The 14007-nt window shown below is 44.5% G+C and overlaps 1 protein-coding gene across 2 annotated transcripts in view; it reads right to left on the bottom strand.

Annotated features, from left to right (window-relative positions):
- Window positions 1-593: 593 nt before the first annotated feature.
- Window positions 594-14007, bottom strand: part of NUP214 (nucleoporin 214) — an 86688-nt gene continuing 73274 nt past the window's right edge. Inside the window, exons 32-36 of one of the 2 annotated variants that reach the window (XM_075905426.1) lie at window positions 11057-11206; window positions 7568-7739; window positions 3233-3375; window positions 1544-1568; window positions 594-831 (exon numbers count right to left, since the gene is read on the bottom strand). In XM_075905426.1, the coding sequence (XP_075761541.1) occupies window positions 798-831; window positions 1544-1568; window positions 3233-3375; window positions 7568-7739; window positions 11057-11206 (524 nt within the window). In that variant the 3' untranslated portion in view covers window positions 594-797. The remainder of the gene's footprint in view (window positions 832-1543; window positions 1569-3232; window positions 3376-7567; window positions 7740-11056; window positions 11207-14007) is intronic. The other variant, XM_075905427.1, reaches the window with a different exon arrangement.

Below are 14007 nucleotides of genomic sequence, written 5' to 3'. Positions count from 1 at the left end.
ACTGAAGACCTCAAACGATGTTTTAAAGACCCCAAGATGCAGAGAATCCTCCCGCAAGTGACCCGTGCCCCATGCCCCATGCTACAGAGGAAGGTGAAAAACCTCCAGGGCTTCTTACATAGGCGGGCTGGGCAAGAGGCATCCTTTAACACAAGGGTGGGATACCTCAGGCCCAGGGGCTGGATACGGCCCCGGCTTTCTGGGATCTGGTACCTGAGGCTCATGCCTCCCTCCCCCCGCACTGGAAAGCCCACACCGGTGCTCCAACCCCACCCCTGGTACTTGACCACGGAGCTGGACAACACAAAATCTACTAAGCTGGGCTCCCCTCCAGTCTGGTGTGTAAGGGAGAATAAAGGGAGTGTCTCTCTCTTTCCCCATCAGGGGCAATGTCAGTGAAGGTTTTGTTTTTCTTTACTTCTCATTGTGTGCGGACTCAGACTGATTTTTCTGTGGGTGAGTAGCCCACAGTTCAGAAAAGGTTCCCCACCCCTGCTTTACCAGCATCTATATCCAGTCCACATGGAGGGGTGATAATATAAGCTGATGTTTTCTAGATACATGCTGGAAAGACTCTTCCACACACACCACACTGAAGCAGGTAATACAATTTATTTAAGAGCAAGAATAATTACTACATAAAAATAAGCATCAAGTGTTTTTAAAAAGGGAAATTGAAGAATTGACATTTCCAAGGAAAGCTGATCTGATGCTTGATCATGAAGGGATCTCCAATCAGAGCAACTCTGGCTTGGCCGATCACAGAATGGGTGGAAGGGGCTCAAGAACATCCCCTCTCAGCTTCTCCAACCACTAAACCCCGAGGTGGATCTGTGAAACAGCAGCACAAGGTAAGTGAGAAAGCTGGAGTCCTTTTTCATCTCTAGCAATCTAGCAACTATCTAAAGCTTCCCAGAACCGCCATACCAGTCAATGTACCAATGGAAGCTCTTTAATAGAATTCACTAGCCTTCCTGCACCTTTCCTCTGAGGCTTAACAACACTGTCTCAACATACCTGTGAAGTAGATATGCTGACATTTATTCTACTGATGGGGAAACAGAAGCACAAAGTTTAAATGACTTGCTTAAGGAAACCCAGTAACTCCATGGCAGAGGAGGGAATAGAAATAGGAGACTTATCTCCTAGGAGTAACAGAACCACTAGAAAAATAAAGCCTCATTCTGAGCAGGAAGATGATCTGGTATTTTGCACCATATTTCATGGCTACCATGGGAATACATATTTACCCATCCCTACCATGCACTTTGCAATCAAGAAAAAAAAGTACTACATAATCCCCCATAAGAGAGAAAAGGACATGCTGAAGAAAGCTGCCATCTACTGAGCTGTGGATAATACTATTAAAAGGAGAAATGAGAGGGAATGAAATAATTTTCCTTCGTTGATTAAAAATTCAACTAGGATTAGCATTTTAGTGTGCGTTCCATAGCTTCCTTTCACACATTCTCTAGCACTTCTATTCTAGTTCTTTTTATATATTTAAAGGAAAATCAGATACAAGGCAGTGATGGGTACTTACGTGTTAGATGATCCAAAGCCAAAGCCTGAGAGAAACGCAAGATTAAAGGATTACTGTTAAAAGCATAAAGAATGCATGCGACACATAGTAGGTTCACCCTCCCATACTCCATTAGAAAGGGGGTTCTTAACCTTTTTCTTTCTGAGCCTCCCCTGCTCCCAGCATGCTAAAAACTTCACATACCACCTGTGTCACAACTGTAAAAGCTGGCACTAGTGGGCAGCAAGTAGGGCAACTGCCCGGGGTCCCATCCCACAGGGACTCCCCCAAAGCTACACTACTTCAGCTTCAGTTCTGTGTGGTAAGATGCAGGGCCCCGGGCTCTTTCCCTTGCAGTGGGAGTTGAGCTTTCTGCTGCAGGCCCCAGCAAATATAATGCAGGCTCCACTTGGCAGACACTTCCAGAACCTGGGTTAGGAACCGCTGCATTAGAAGATCTCTCCTCCCAAATTAGGCCAGAGAAAGGTAAGGATGTGAACGACTAGTCAACTATCTGATAAGCAAATGTTTGTTGGATAGTCGACATACTAGTCACTTCCCTCCACTTGCTATCAGAAAGAGGCAGGGCGGAGGGAGTGGGGGGGGGGGAGGGGAGAGAGAAGAGGAGGTGGTGCTTCAAAGCAGCAGTGCCACGTGGAGCCTGGGGCCAGACTCTCGCAGGAAAATGCCTCGGGGAGCACAGGGACAGCGGGGGACTGCTTGAGTCCCCCTCTGACCCCGTGCTCCCAGCAGCGCTTTCACCTCTGAAGTATAGCAACAGACCTGGGACTGTTGCTACACTTCAAAGTTGGAGGCGCCTTTATCAACTAATCAAACAGTCGATGCAAAGTGCATCGACTATTCAACTAGCCAATTAATCTAAATTTAACATCCCTAGAGAAAGGATGGGCAAACAATGAATGTCAAAACTGTCACCGAGAAAAAAACGTGGCCGGCCTGCAAGTGACAGCCTTTACTACTGATGACCCAACCCATCTCATTTGCAGCCGATGTGTGTAATAAAAACAACTGTTGGCATTGCCATAAAAACAAATTGCTGGTTTTAAAAAGGTGAAACTTGCTTTTGTGCAAGCAAGAGCAAGGAGAGCACAAACAGGGCTGCGTGCCTTCTAATAACCTCAGTTCCACGTAAATTAGTGCAGCTCCATCAACATCTGTTCCTCAATATTCTAGGTCAGCTCTGGAACAGAGTCCCATTGAGAAAAGCACTCAAGTGCTATGTTTAGCCCATACTCCTCACCAACTCCCTCTGCTGCATCTGCTGAAGTGTTTTACCCATGAAAGCTGATGCCCAAATAAACTGGATCGTCTTTAAGGTGCCACAGGACTCCTCGTTGCTTTTGCAGATACAGAACATTCTGAGTCCCAAGACTGTAAGAGCAGCTATTGTGAGAGCTTAGGCAGAACAAGAGATACTGTGAGTCCAGTGCTCTTGGTTACAAGCAAATCTGGTTGTGTTCACTTGTATTCTACCAGTTAAGAGTTAAGGGCAGAGATCCACCTGATGCCTGTGTAGCCTCCACTCTCTCAAATTCGGGGTAAATCCAAACGAGAAATGGAAATATGCATTCATTGTAATCAGAAAAGGGAAAAATATAATGCTCTATTCTCCTCCCATTCCCAGCTTTGTAAACCTTGTTAGGTCTCCCTCTTTTCACTCTCTGCCAGGGACATTTCAGCTTCTCTTACCTCCTCCACTTGATCCAAAGCCAGAGAATCCACTGCTTTGCGTGCCAAAACCAGGAGTCTGTTGGGACAGTGACCCAAATGTAGGAGCATTTTGATTTGCCAGGGTGCCAAATGATGCGGTATTGTTATTGGTGCCACCAAAACTGCAATTCAAAGAGAACAAAACACTCACAAATGCTTCAGCACTCAAAGGAAGACCGTGTGTCTGCCCCCCCCCCCCAAAAGCAGCATTCCCTGAAGCCTCAGAACTCTTTTACTATATACCCACTTATTGTGAGATGCTTATTTCTTGGTTTCATTAAGAATCTGCAGAGTACCACAGCCAGCCTTCTGCTCACCTGCTCTTCAGAGGAAACAAGTGAGCCCATGGGGAAAAAGTTCTCCTTAACATATGACAAGCAACTGTGGTGCATTTTCATGCCACAAAATCCCAACTCCTGCCCTCATGGTGATATAATAAATTACCACCGGCACCATCTCTCATCCATCCAGTTCTAAAATGCTGCATCATTACTGTGTCTTACAGAGGGGAAGAACAGGCCATAGGGGTTGTGTGATTTGCCCAGGGTCACAGGGCAAGGGGTAGGACAGAGCTGGATTTGGAATCCAGTCTCCCGATTCCCAGGGCAGTGACTTATTCAGCCTAACCCAGAAAGCCTTCTCCAGTCTTATTTCCCTTCTCCTCCCTATTTTGAAGTACACCTTATTCCTCTTCCTTCCTGAACCTCTCCTTGCTTTTGACACTTCTTTCATTTGACCTATTATAACCATTTTTAAAATCCCTTTGTATTATTAACTTTACAGTTTTTGGGGGCACACTATGAAAATAACAAACAAATGTATTTTTATAGACAGAACCAGATCAACCTTCGTCCATTCACCCCATCCAACCAAGCACTGTTCAGGCAAATATTTCTTTTTAAATACACCAACACCAGTATCACATCAATGACATGGCATGATAATTCCATCTAACATGGGTCTCACTGGCACCAATACCTCTTCCAATGTTGTATGCTCTATTTATGCTTGAAAACAATGGGCTTATACCACTGATATAATATCTTGAACTGGGCATAGTGCAGGCACGAGCTATTAAAGTTTCTCCACACAAAGCTCTGACAATGCACCTGAGAACTGAGTAATGCAGACAGCAATGTCAGCCAAGTCAAACAGTGTGCTTGTTTCCTGTTGTTGATAAAATGTCAAGGAGGCAGTAGGCTGAGCCCAGCAAGTTCCATTCATTTGTGATGCTCAATCTGAATCGGCATTGAATTAATCTACTTCTCCATCCATCCAGATCAAGAGTACATCTGAAGCATCAAAACATACTTCTCAAAAAGCAACAGCCCTTGCAGAAGTGCTGCATGCAAATCTCCTGCTTAAAAAAACAAGTAATCCTCTCTGCCTTGCTCTCTTTGAGACAGTGATCTGTGCAGGTAGTTTCCATATATGGTATCAGATTCAGACAAGCACTTAAGTGACTTTGCAATTCAACAAGTAAGCCTGCACCAAACAGGATTCTTGATGTGGCTATTTGCAGATGGCTTTTGCTCTTGATTGTAAATAAAGCGTGGGCTATCTTGCTTTTCTCAGTGGTATTTTTAAGAGGGGGAGGAAAGGCCAGTAGTGTCTGACAACAGGTTTTTATGGCTCTGTGGCTTTAGAAAACAAACCATCTAACCAGATATGAAAAGAACGTGAGGTAAAATTAGCAACAAAGAAACCTGCGGTTTAACTGCCTCAACCTTTCAGCTGCTACTAAAGCAAATGGCTGTTGAAAGAGACTAGGAGAGATTAGAGTACAAACAACTGACTTACTTTTTAATGGTATAAGTTCAAATTCTAGAGCTGGAGATGCAACCTGTTAACAACTTATCCTGTCAATCTGGTTTTGATCCAAATTCTCAGGGATTTTCTCATGTAGTGTCATTGTGAAAGTGAGAGTTTGGAGGACATTAAGGTGGCACCAGTGAAGGCCTGTCCCATCCCAACTCGCCTTTAGATTTGACACAGAATTTTGTAGGTCTCAAGAAATAGAAACTGCTTTTTGCTGCACTTCCTCAAAGCGATGCAAGCTGTTAAGAAATGATGTAACTAAGTACATGGCTGAGCTTGCAATGTTGTCTCATGGGCTGAGCACAAGTCTTGAAGGAGCTAAGTACTTGTCCCATCTCCAATACCTGGGGCAAACGACTTCATCTGGGTTTCAATTTCTCAAGCCAGCTCCACTCCTCACCCCCAATCTATACAACGAAGATAATATTAGGCCTTGCATATTACACAATTTTGCAGCTATAGACTGTACAGCAGAATCTGCCTGGCAATGAATTGTGCTCCAAAGTCTAGGTTGTCACATACTATTACCTACTTCTTACATAGCTCCCCTCAGTAGAGACCAAAGTGAGAACAAAGGAGATTAGGATCATTATCCCTATTTTACAGATGGAAAAACGGAGACACACATAGATGAACTGACTTGCCAAATGTCAATTTAAGCCAGTGGTCCCTAAACTGGGGCACATGTTGATGAACATTCAGGAGGCATGTGGCAGGGCCCAGGTTAGCTTCTATGGGAGGTTGAGAGGGAGCATCACTGAGCCCCACTTCAGCCCCATTCCCACCTTGCCCCCATTCCCTCTTCATCCCTAGGACAACTTCATCTCTAGCCTTAGCTCTTCCCCCATCTATAGTTCTGCCTCTCGCTCCACCATCAGCTCAAATTCCTCTGCTGTAATGTTGGGGGGAGGAGCACGGGGGCACAGACAGATTACATTACAAAGGGGGGGGGGGAGTGGAGAGAGGGTGTGACAGGAAAAGTTCGGGCACAACTGATTTAAGCGATTAGTGTGGGATTTCAATGCTACCTAGGGAATCTAGACATCCAATTCCCATCATTAGTTTTTTTTAAAAAACTGGACTCTAAATCTCTTAGAATAAGATCTCAAAGCTGCCTAAGTAACTTCTCAAGCTGTGAAGAAGACTAAGTGGAAGCCACTTCCTTCCCAAGTCTTCAATTCCTTAAGAACTCTCACGGATGTGAATTGCTGCATTCCTGAAAATGAGATATTAACTCGGAGTCCTAATGAGACTTGAAATTTCAGCACTGCTATTTGCTGCATGTGTTTTGAACACACAAGAGCAACTGAAAGCAACTAGGACAGAGCAACATAAATTGCGTTTCGGAGCTAATTAAATACAATTAGTGCAATCGTCCCTGTGTTTGCTTTTAGATTTGAATGAACAAACCCCTCCAATTTTAGCTTATCTGAAGTAACTCTCCAGTCTGCTGCACTGCAGTACTACAGAATTCATGGGCCTTGCGGTAGAATTTACCATGGAGTACAGTGGGCTTTGAAGAACATCTAACTGACCACTGCGTAAGGGTGTTGAGATTAACTTGTTAACATTTGCAAACCCATCTGGAAGATGGAAAATACAGAGGTGCATTATGTAAAGATAGCTCCTCTCTGAACCCAGTGCAGACACTCATGGGATACGCAAATACGGAGATTGGGGAAATTACAACACAGGGCAAAAAATAAAAGCTTCTCCACTGGACCTTGCAATAGACAGTTCTACAAGACTTCCCTGCAGAAAATGACGGGGGTTGATTACCATGGGATGTGAACATTCAGGAAAGGGTAGCTTTGAAAGCTAGATATCTACCATCAATTCTAAGGCGTGGGGTGAATCACTTGCTGCTTCACAGGGTTTGAATGGGGAATAAAGTGCTATCTGCTGCGAGATACTATTTTAGAGCCATGTAAGTGATAAAAAGTGGAAAAATCAGTACCTCATTTCTAGAGTCTACCACATATTACTAGTATGGTCTGTGCAGGGATGAGTTATGATACTGAATTATTCTCAAAAATCTCTATCCCAGCCCCAAAGGTGGGGATGAGTCTAGAGATTAAACACATTTATCATTCCACAGGGAAATGAAACAAGCTGCTTTGTGTGGCACATTTAGAACTAGACTGGAAGGCACACTTGTTAGTGTGCAAATAAGGAATAAATTGCTACTTAGACAGGTGGGTGGGATGCTCTTGGTCTTACTTCTGTATTCTAGGATTCAATTTGAAAGTTCCCAAATTCAAACGAAAACCTGTTACTTTTATTGGGGCCAGCATGTTCAGAAATAGGAACGACTGGCTTTTGCAGTTTTCGTTTCAGGTAGGTTTTTCTAATGAAGAGGCCCACTGCTCAGCTATGTACTTCAGATCTCTAGACCCTTCTTTACTTGCAAAATCTACTGGATACAGAATGAAGCATAAGAGTTTTGCATCAAGTAAGAACACTTATTTGCCAAACCCTAAACCCACATTAACTTACCCAAATCCTCCAGCGCTGGCCGCAGCTGTACCCTCGCCGAACACTTTGCCTCCCGTCGAGCCCAGAGGGCTTGTAAAGGCTGGGGCTGAACCGAATGCTGGCACCCCTCCAAACCCAGGGGACCCCCCAAAAGTGGGAGGGCTGCCAAACACTGGAGCAGCACCGAAGCCACCTGAGCAAAACAGAGGCAAAAAAGTGACAAGAACATCAAGTAAACAATAACAAAGAGAAAAAAAGAAAAACAAAAGTTAGATTTCCAAAAAGACAGATTCTACAATGGGGGCTGACATTCCTATGCATGGGCACAGAACTATCCATGGAACTTAGTACAGCACATTTTATTACAAAAGGCATGGGTAGGAGAGTTCATGATCACATTCCAAAATCAGCCCAAAGAAACAGATTATCCAATGGACAAGTGCAGTTTGGATTGCCTGAGTAGCTAAGCACACAACTAGATTCCCAGAATTACATTTTAAAGAGCATAATGTTCAGTTTAAAAGGGTTCTACAGATACATATAAGGGGAGGGGGGGAGGGTGTGTGTGTGTTCTACAGATACACATAAGGGGAGAGGGTGGTGTGTGTGTGTGTGTGTGTGTGTGTGTGTGTGTGTGTGTGTGAGTGAGAGAGTGAGGTCTACTTCATATAAACTAGATGCTTTAATTGCAAGTTAGTGAGTGTTCACAGTCACTGGGTTATACTGGCAATTAAAAATACATGTGGCAATAAATTATAGACTGATACTTTTCATTTATTTAAACAATGCTCATGCATCCTTTATCAATGATCTCATGTCCCCTACTGTAGAAGGGAAGAGCTTAGCTTCTGCAGACAGTTTTACAAACCTACTCATCAGGAATTAGATAAGTTACTAAAGCTCTTTCGGAACTCCTGTGCAAAAAACAAAAACAAACAAACAAAAAACCAAACCACCACACATACACAGACCACACCCAGGATAAAAAATTCCCTGCAATAGCTAGTTTTACTAACATCACCCTGCCAAAATGCAACAGAAGATATTTTACCACTGCAACGTATCTGATATGAAAAATGGCTTATACACAAACCTGTCGAATCAAGATTATGGTTATGCAGCACATAGTTCTTTAAAGACATGGAAGGAATCTCAATGTAGTGGGTAAGAGTTGCTCTTCTCTGCCTATTAGGGATGTGAAATTTCATTTAATTAGTCACTTGGTTAAATGTTATATTTAACTGGTTAACCGGTTAAATGGGGGTGGATGGGTAGCCAGGCTGGAGTGGCCTTGCCCATGGTGCACTGGGCTTGGCCTGCCTTGAAAGGGAGCTGATTTCGCTGGGCTGGAGCAGACCCCTGCCCGTAGTGGGCAGGGAGGCTGCTCTAGCCCATCAATGAACTGTAACTGCTAATCATTACCTGCTTACCGGTTAACCATTCGCATCCCTACTGCTTCTGGGCACCTCAAACACTACATTTACTATTAAAGGACTAACGTGGTAAGAATACTTTGTCAACCTCCAATTAGAGAAGGGGAACTAAATCACTGGGATTAAGTGCCTTGTTCATGATCATGCAGGAAATCTGTGGCAGAGCCATGAATTAAATTGGACCTCAAGTTCCCATTCAGTGTCTTAATCTCCTCTTTCTACAATATCTAACAAGAACATTTTACTAGGATTTTTCTATCCTACATTCACTCTGCTGATGCTGTTTGCATGCTTAGAACTGACTACGGGGCTCTCATAGGGCACCTGCTGCTTTGTTCGATTAAGGCTGAGGGTTGGGATAACACCATGCATTTTAATACCCCGAGTGAAATTCCAGGCCAAGTCAAGATAATGGATACTGCCTGCTTGTAAACACAAAGGTCTGGAAAAAATAAAAGCTAGGGCTGAATTATTGACACATAGATCAGATATCCAGTTACACTTTCTTTAGAGACACTGGTCTCTACCTAAGTTTCTTGGAGCTTAGTTTTGAACTGGACTCTTGTGTACTATACTGATGAACATAAAAATGAGAAGGCAATGCAATATGTGGTCCACAAACCAGGAAAAAGGTGACCTATAGCAAATCGTACAGCAAACTTTCATCCTATACTAAATAGGAAAGAAACTGCTGAGTATCTTTATGGTGTCCAACACCTAAAGTTAGATGGGGAAAGGACTTCAAGGAGTTTCCACATCAATAAATGACCTCCTGCAACAACCCGTCAGAAAATCCCATCTCAAGACTGACTCTAGAGTTAATACAACTATAGCCTTTCCTTCAATAGGGAAGGAGACAGGTAATTTCAGCGAATGAATCTCCAACATCCAAGGTGAGAGGCTGGCTTGACAGGTAGAATGCTTACTACACTACCATGCTGAAGTAGTATGTAGGAGAAACAAAGGTCATTGTTATTGGGGCTAGTAGCATCAACTGACAGTATCTGCCACTTCACTTATCCAAAAGCAAAGCCACCAGTAGCGTCAAAATACTAATCCCTGAAGTACCACTTCTATAAGGGATACTTTGGAGCATCATTCTCTAAACTCCTATGGTGTCAGTCTGTGTGCAGCTTTTTCCAAGTATGATGCTTCCAAGGAAACTCCAAATTCCAAGGGTGCCAACTGGAGGAGTAGTCAAAGGTTAGAGGAAAGAACCTTGCTTTGACTAACTCTTCGGGTTTCTAATTGTGATTGGTAATTATCAAGCCAAACAAATACTGATGTCTATTCAACAATATCCGTGTCTGTGGGTAAACATTTGTATCTGCACAGGGCTCTATTCATATTACAGTCACCATCTATTCCATTATTTTCAGTGGGCAAAACTACCATGCAATAGGAAAGAAGATTAAGCAAGATTTCCAACGCTGTTTTGCAAGAACGTAATCGTTAACAGAACGGCATGAACGACCTTGTATCTCACTGCAGATTAATTACAGAAGAAAAAGTCCCACATGTGCGACAGCGAGGTCAGGCTGATTTAAAACAATAGACCTGAAGCTTCAACTTTCTGGGGAAAATGCCATCAAAGACTCTGGTACATACGTGACAATGATGGGATCAGGACAGAAAGGATTACACAAGAAGGGAAGTTGGGAGGAGGCATCAACAGGGGAAAACACACCCAGTACGTTCTCCAAAGCACATGGAGCGCCACGGTGCCAGTGAGCTGTACAAGCCTGGCCCTAACACAGCTCACCTCCCCACAAATCGAATGGCAGTTTCTGCAATGAACCCTGTGGAGATGGAGTCTACTCCGTGATTTTGTGCAGATAAGCTGCTAACTCATTACGTTTTTAATCTAGCATCTGAATTTTCACTTGTTGGGACCTGTTTTTTGTTGTTTTTTGGAGATCAATGGTATCATATGGTGGAGTATCATGCAGAGGCAATACTCCTGAATATGCTCTGCCACACAGTAGGTATGGAGTGTAAATCTCTGACCACTAGATCACACTACTCAATACATTACGAGTAAGAGTGGGTGCTGGAAGCGGTTTTATTAATAGAATACCTGCTTTGGTTGGACTAGAGAACCCAAAGCCTTGAGCGGCCACGGTCCCGCCTCCAGAACTGAAAGTGCCTGTGGGTTTCTGCTCTCCGTAAGATGAGTTGCCAAATCGAAAGGTCTTGGCCCCATTGTTTCCAAACAAGCTAGAGGTATCTAGAGAGATGAAGGATACTTGTGAAGCTCATGAGACAAAAATAATCACTTTCCCAAAAAGCAAAGTGAATATTAATATCCAAAATGGCAGTCTACAGAAAGAAACTGAGCTTGCCCTAATCCCTGTTCCAACACACTGCATTTGTAGCCACTTTATTGTCTCCTTCACTGATAAGGCTACAAACGCAGCGACTGTTATCTCCAGTATTGACAAGCTCATGCATATTTTTTTACACCATCTTGCAATAAGAGGGAGTCAATTGTTCAAATCAGAAATTGGGGTTACTGAAAACAGCCATTCATGGGGACACAAGTTTACCATTTAGATTTCATGTCTTGAAAAGAACAAGCCCTAGACTAACTGATTCCTTGAGATGTTGTAGTCACTGTGGATCCTATGATAGGGCAAATGCATCTTTGGCACACAAGTTCAGAATCTTTTGAACAGCCACATCTCTACCCTGTGCCTCTTCATGCTCCTATGAGGGATGATAAAGAATGGAGTAGCCACCCTCGCAATTTGTAGCCCATGTTAGCTGAGGACTTTGGTAAGTAAGTCATAGGATCCACATGGAAGTTACCATAGTTACTGTAAGGCAGTGGTCACCAACCAGTAGATCAGGATCTACCAGTAGATCTTGGAGCCTCTGACAGGTGATCCTGACTGCTTTGGCCAGGAAGCTATCAAGTGCTGGCATTTCAGCTGCCCTCTCCCTCACTGTCATGCTGCTCCTGCCCTCTGCCTTGGAGCCTGTGCAGGGTGTGGGAGGGAGAATGGGGGGGCACTGATGTCAGGGTGTCCCTCCTTCCCCACTCTCCACATTGAGAGAAGGGACTGGAGGGAGCTTGGCAATGCAAATCTCTGTCACTCTCACACAGTGTGTGTCTGTCACTCTCACAAACACTGTCCTTCACACTCATCTCCTGACCCAAAACATACACTGGTGGGGGGGGGGGAGGGGGTTGTTACTACTTTTATTGCTTGGAAAGTGGGTTTAGTTTTGGTTTTTGACTGGTCTGTGCATTCCATCATTTTCATTTCTCTTACACTTACATGTAATTCTTTGAGTAGTGAGTTCTAACAAGCCTAACCTGTCATGGCTGGAGTCATTCTTTTTGTAACTGCTGCTCCTGCAAATGGCTGGTATGTCCCTACAACCGCTGAGAAAGGCAGAACAGGGGGTCTCCACATGCTGTCCTTGCCTGCAGACACTGCTCTTACAGATCCCATTGATCAATAATGGGGAACTGTTGCCAGCAGAAGCTGTGGGCTCAGTGCCTGTAGATGAGGGGCAGCACATGGCATCATGGAGCCACTGCTGTACATGCCAGCTGCTTTCAGGAGTGGTGCAGGGCCAGGGCAGGAGTAAGCTGCCTTAACTCCACTGCTCCACCACCCAGAAGTCATCTCAGTTAAATGGTGTCCAGGCAAAGCCTGCTTCCTGAACCCCTGTCCCAGCCCTGAACCTCCTCCTGCCCCAGACATGAGATCCTCTGCACCTAAACTCCTCCCCAGAGCTTTCCCCCTGAAACTCCTCCTGGACCCCAATCCCCCACCCTGGGCTGAGCCAGGAGCCCCTCTCACATGCCAAACCCCTTGGCCCAAGGCCTGAGCCTGCACCCCTGCCCAGCCTGCTGCGAGGATGGGGGAGGAAGGGAGATGGAGTGAGCAAGGTGAGGCCTCGGAGAAGGGGGCGGGAAAAAGCTATTTGGGTTTGAGGTAGATCTTACATTGCGCTTAAACTGGAAAAAAGTGATCTCGTAGGTAAAAAGGTTGGAGACCATTCCTGTAAGGTAAGGAACCATTCTCTGAGTATGTCACTACGGATCCCACTGTAAATGATTGGCCAGCAGTATCTTCTTCAGAATGGAGGAACGCAGTGCTTTTTTTTTTTTTTTTTTTTAAACAAAAAAAGTGCTGGTACTTCAGGGGAAAAATTGTTGAGCTCTGACTGGAGGTGCTGGTACTGCGTCTAGAGGTGCCGGAACTGAGTACTGGGCAGTATCGTCACAAAAAAAAACAAACAAGCTAACAAAAAAATCCACCACACCACTGGAGGAATGCCAGGTTCACCATTCAATCAGGAACCGGAGTATTGTTCTCCTGAATCTGGCATTGGATCGATCAGCAAAGTCCAATGCACAGTGCTTTACAAACAAGAATGGAGTGCTTCACCTAGCACCCTTGCATAAGCTGAGTCTGACTCCTTTTGGAAATAAGTTGTAGATGTTGCTTGAATTCTGTAAGACTGATCCTTGATGGACAGTGACGGGCTCATAACAGCACAATATCCTCAGTTACTCTCTTTGGGATGAAACAACAGATCAGTGTGGGTCTAGTAGCATCAACAGTGCCATGGTGGCAGATTGTACAGGTACTAGCTAGACTGTGTGGCACATTCGCTGCAAGTGCAGCATCAGCATTTGACACAGTTTGGGATTTCTTAGTCCTGAGGTCAGTGCTGAGGAGGTCTGCCCCAATGTCTATGATGTCAAGGAGGTGCCTGTCAGTGCACATGCTCCTGGGGCTGGCATGGTCCTTTGAACTAGTGGTGAGCCTTGTTGATAAGGCACTTGCCGAACAAATGCTCTTCAGTTCCAACTTGGATGAGCTCTCCCTAAGGTCGGAGGCCATTTTCATGGACTGCTTCAGGAGGTGCAGTTTGAATGTGGCTCCCCTTGATTTTTGCTGCAGCAGCAAACAGTCTTTATCCGGGATATGCCCTTCCCTGAGACAGAAAAGACGTCAGCTATGCTTGCCTATGGGGCCAACAGACTGTTGCATGAAGAGCAGGGTTTAA

The sequence above is a fragment of the Pelodiscus sinensis genome, chromosome 22 (genome assembly GCF_049634645.1).
Source record: "Pelodiscus sinensis isolate JC-2024 chromosome 22, ASM4963464v1, whole genome shotgun sequence".
Lineage (NCBI taxonomy): Eukaryota > Metazoa > Chordata > Testudines > Trionychidae > Pelodiscus > Pelodiscus sinensis.
The sequence above is the reverse complement of the archived record's forward strand: the minus strand, read 5'-3'. Positions and strand labels throughout refer to the sequence as shown.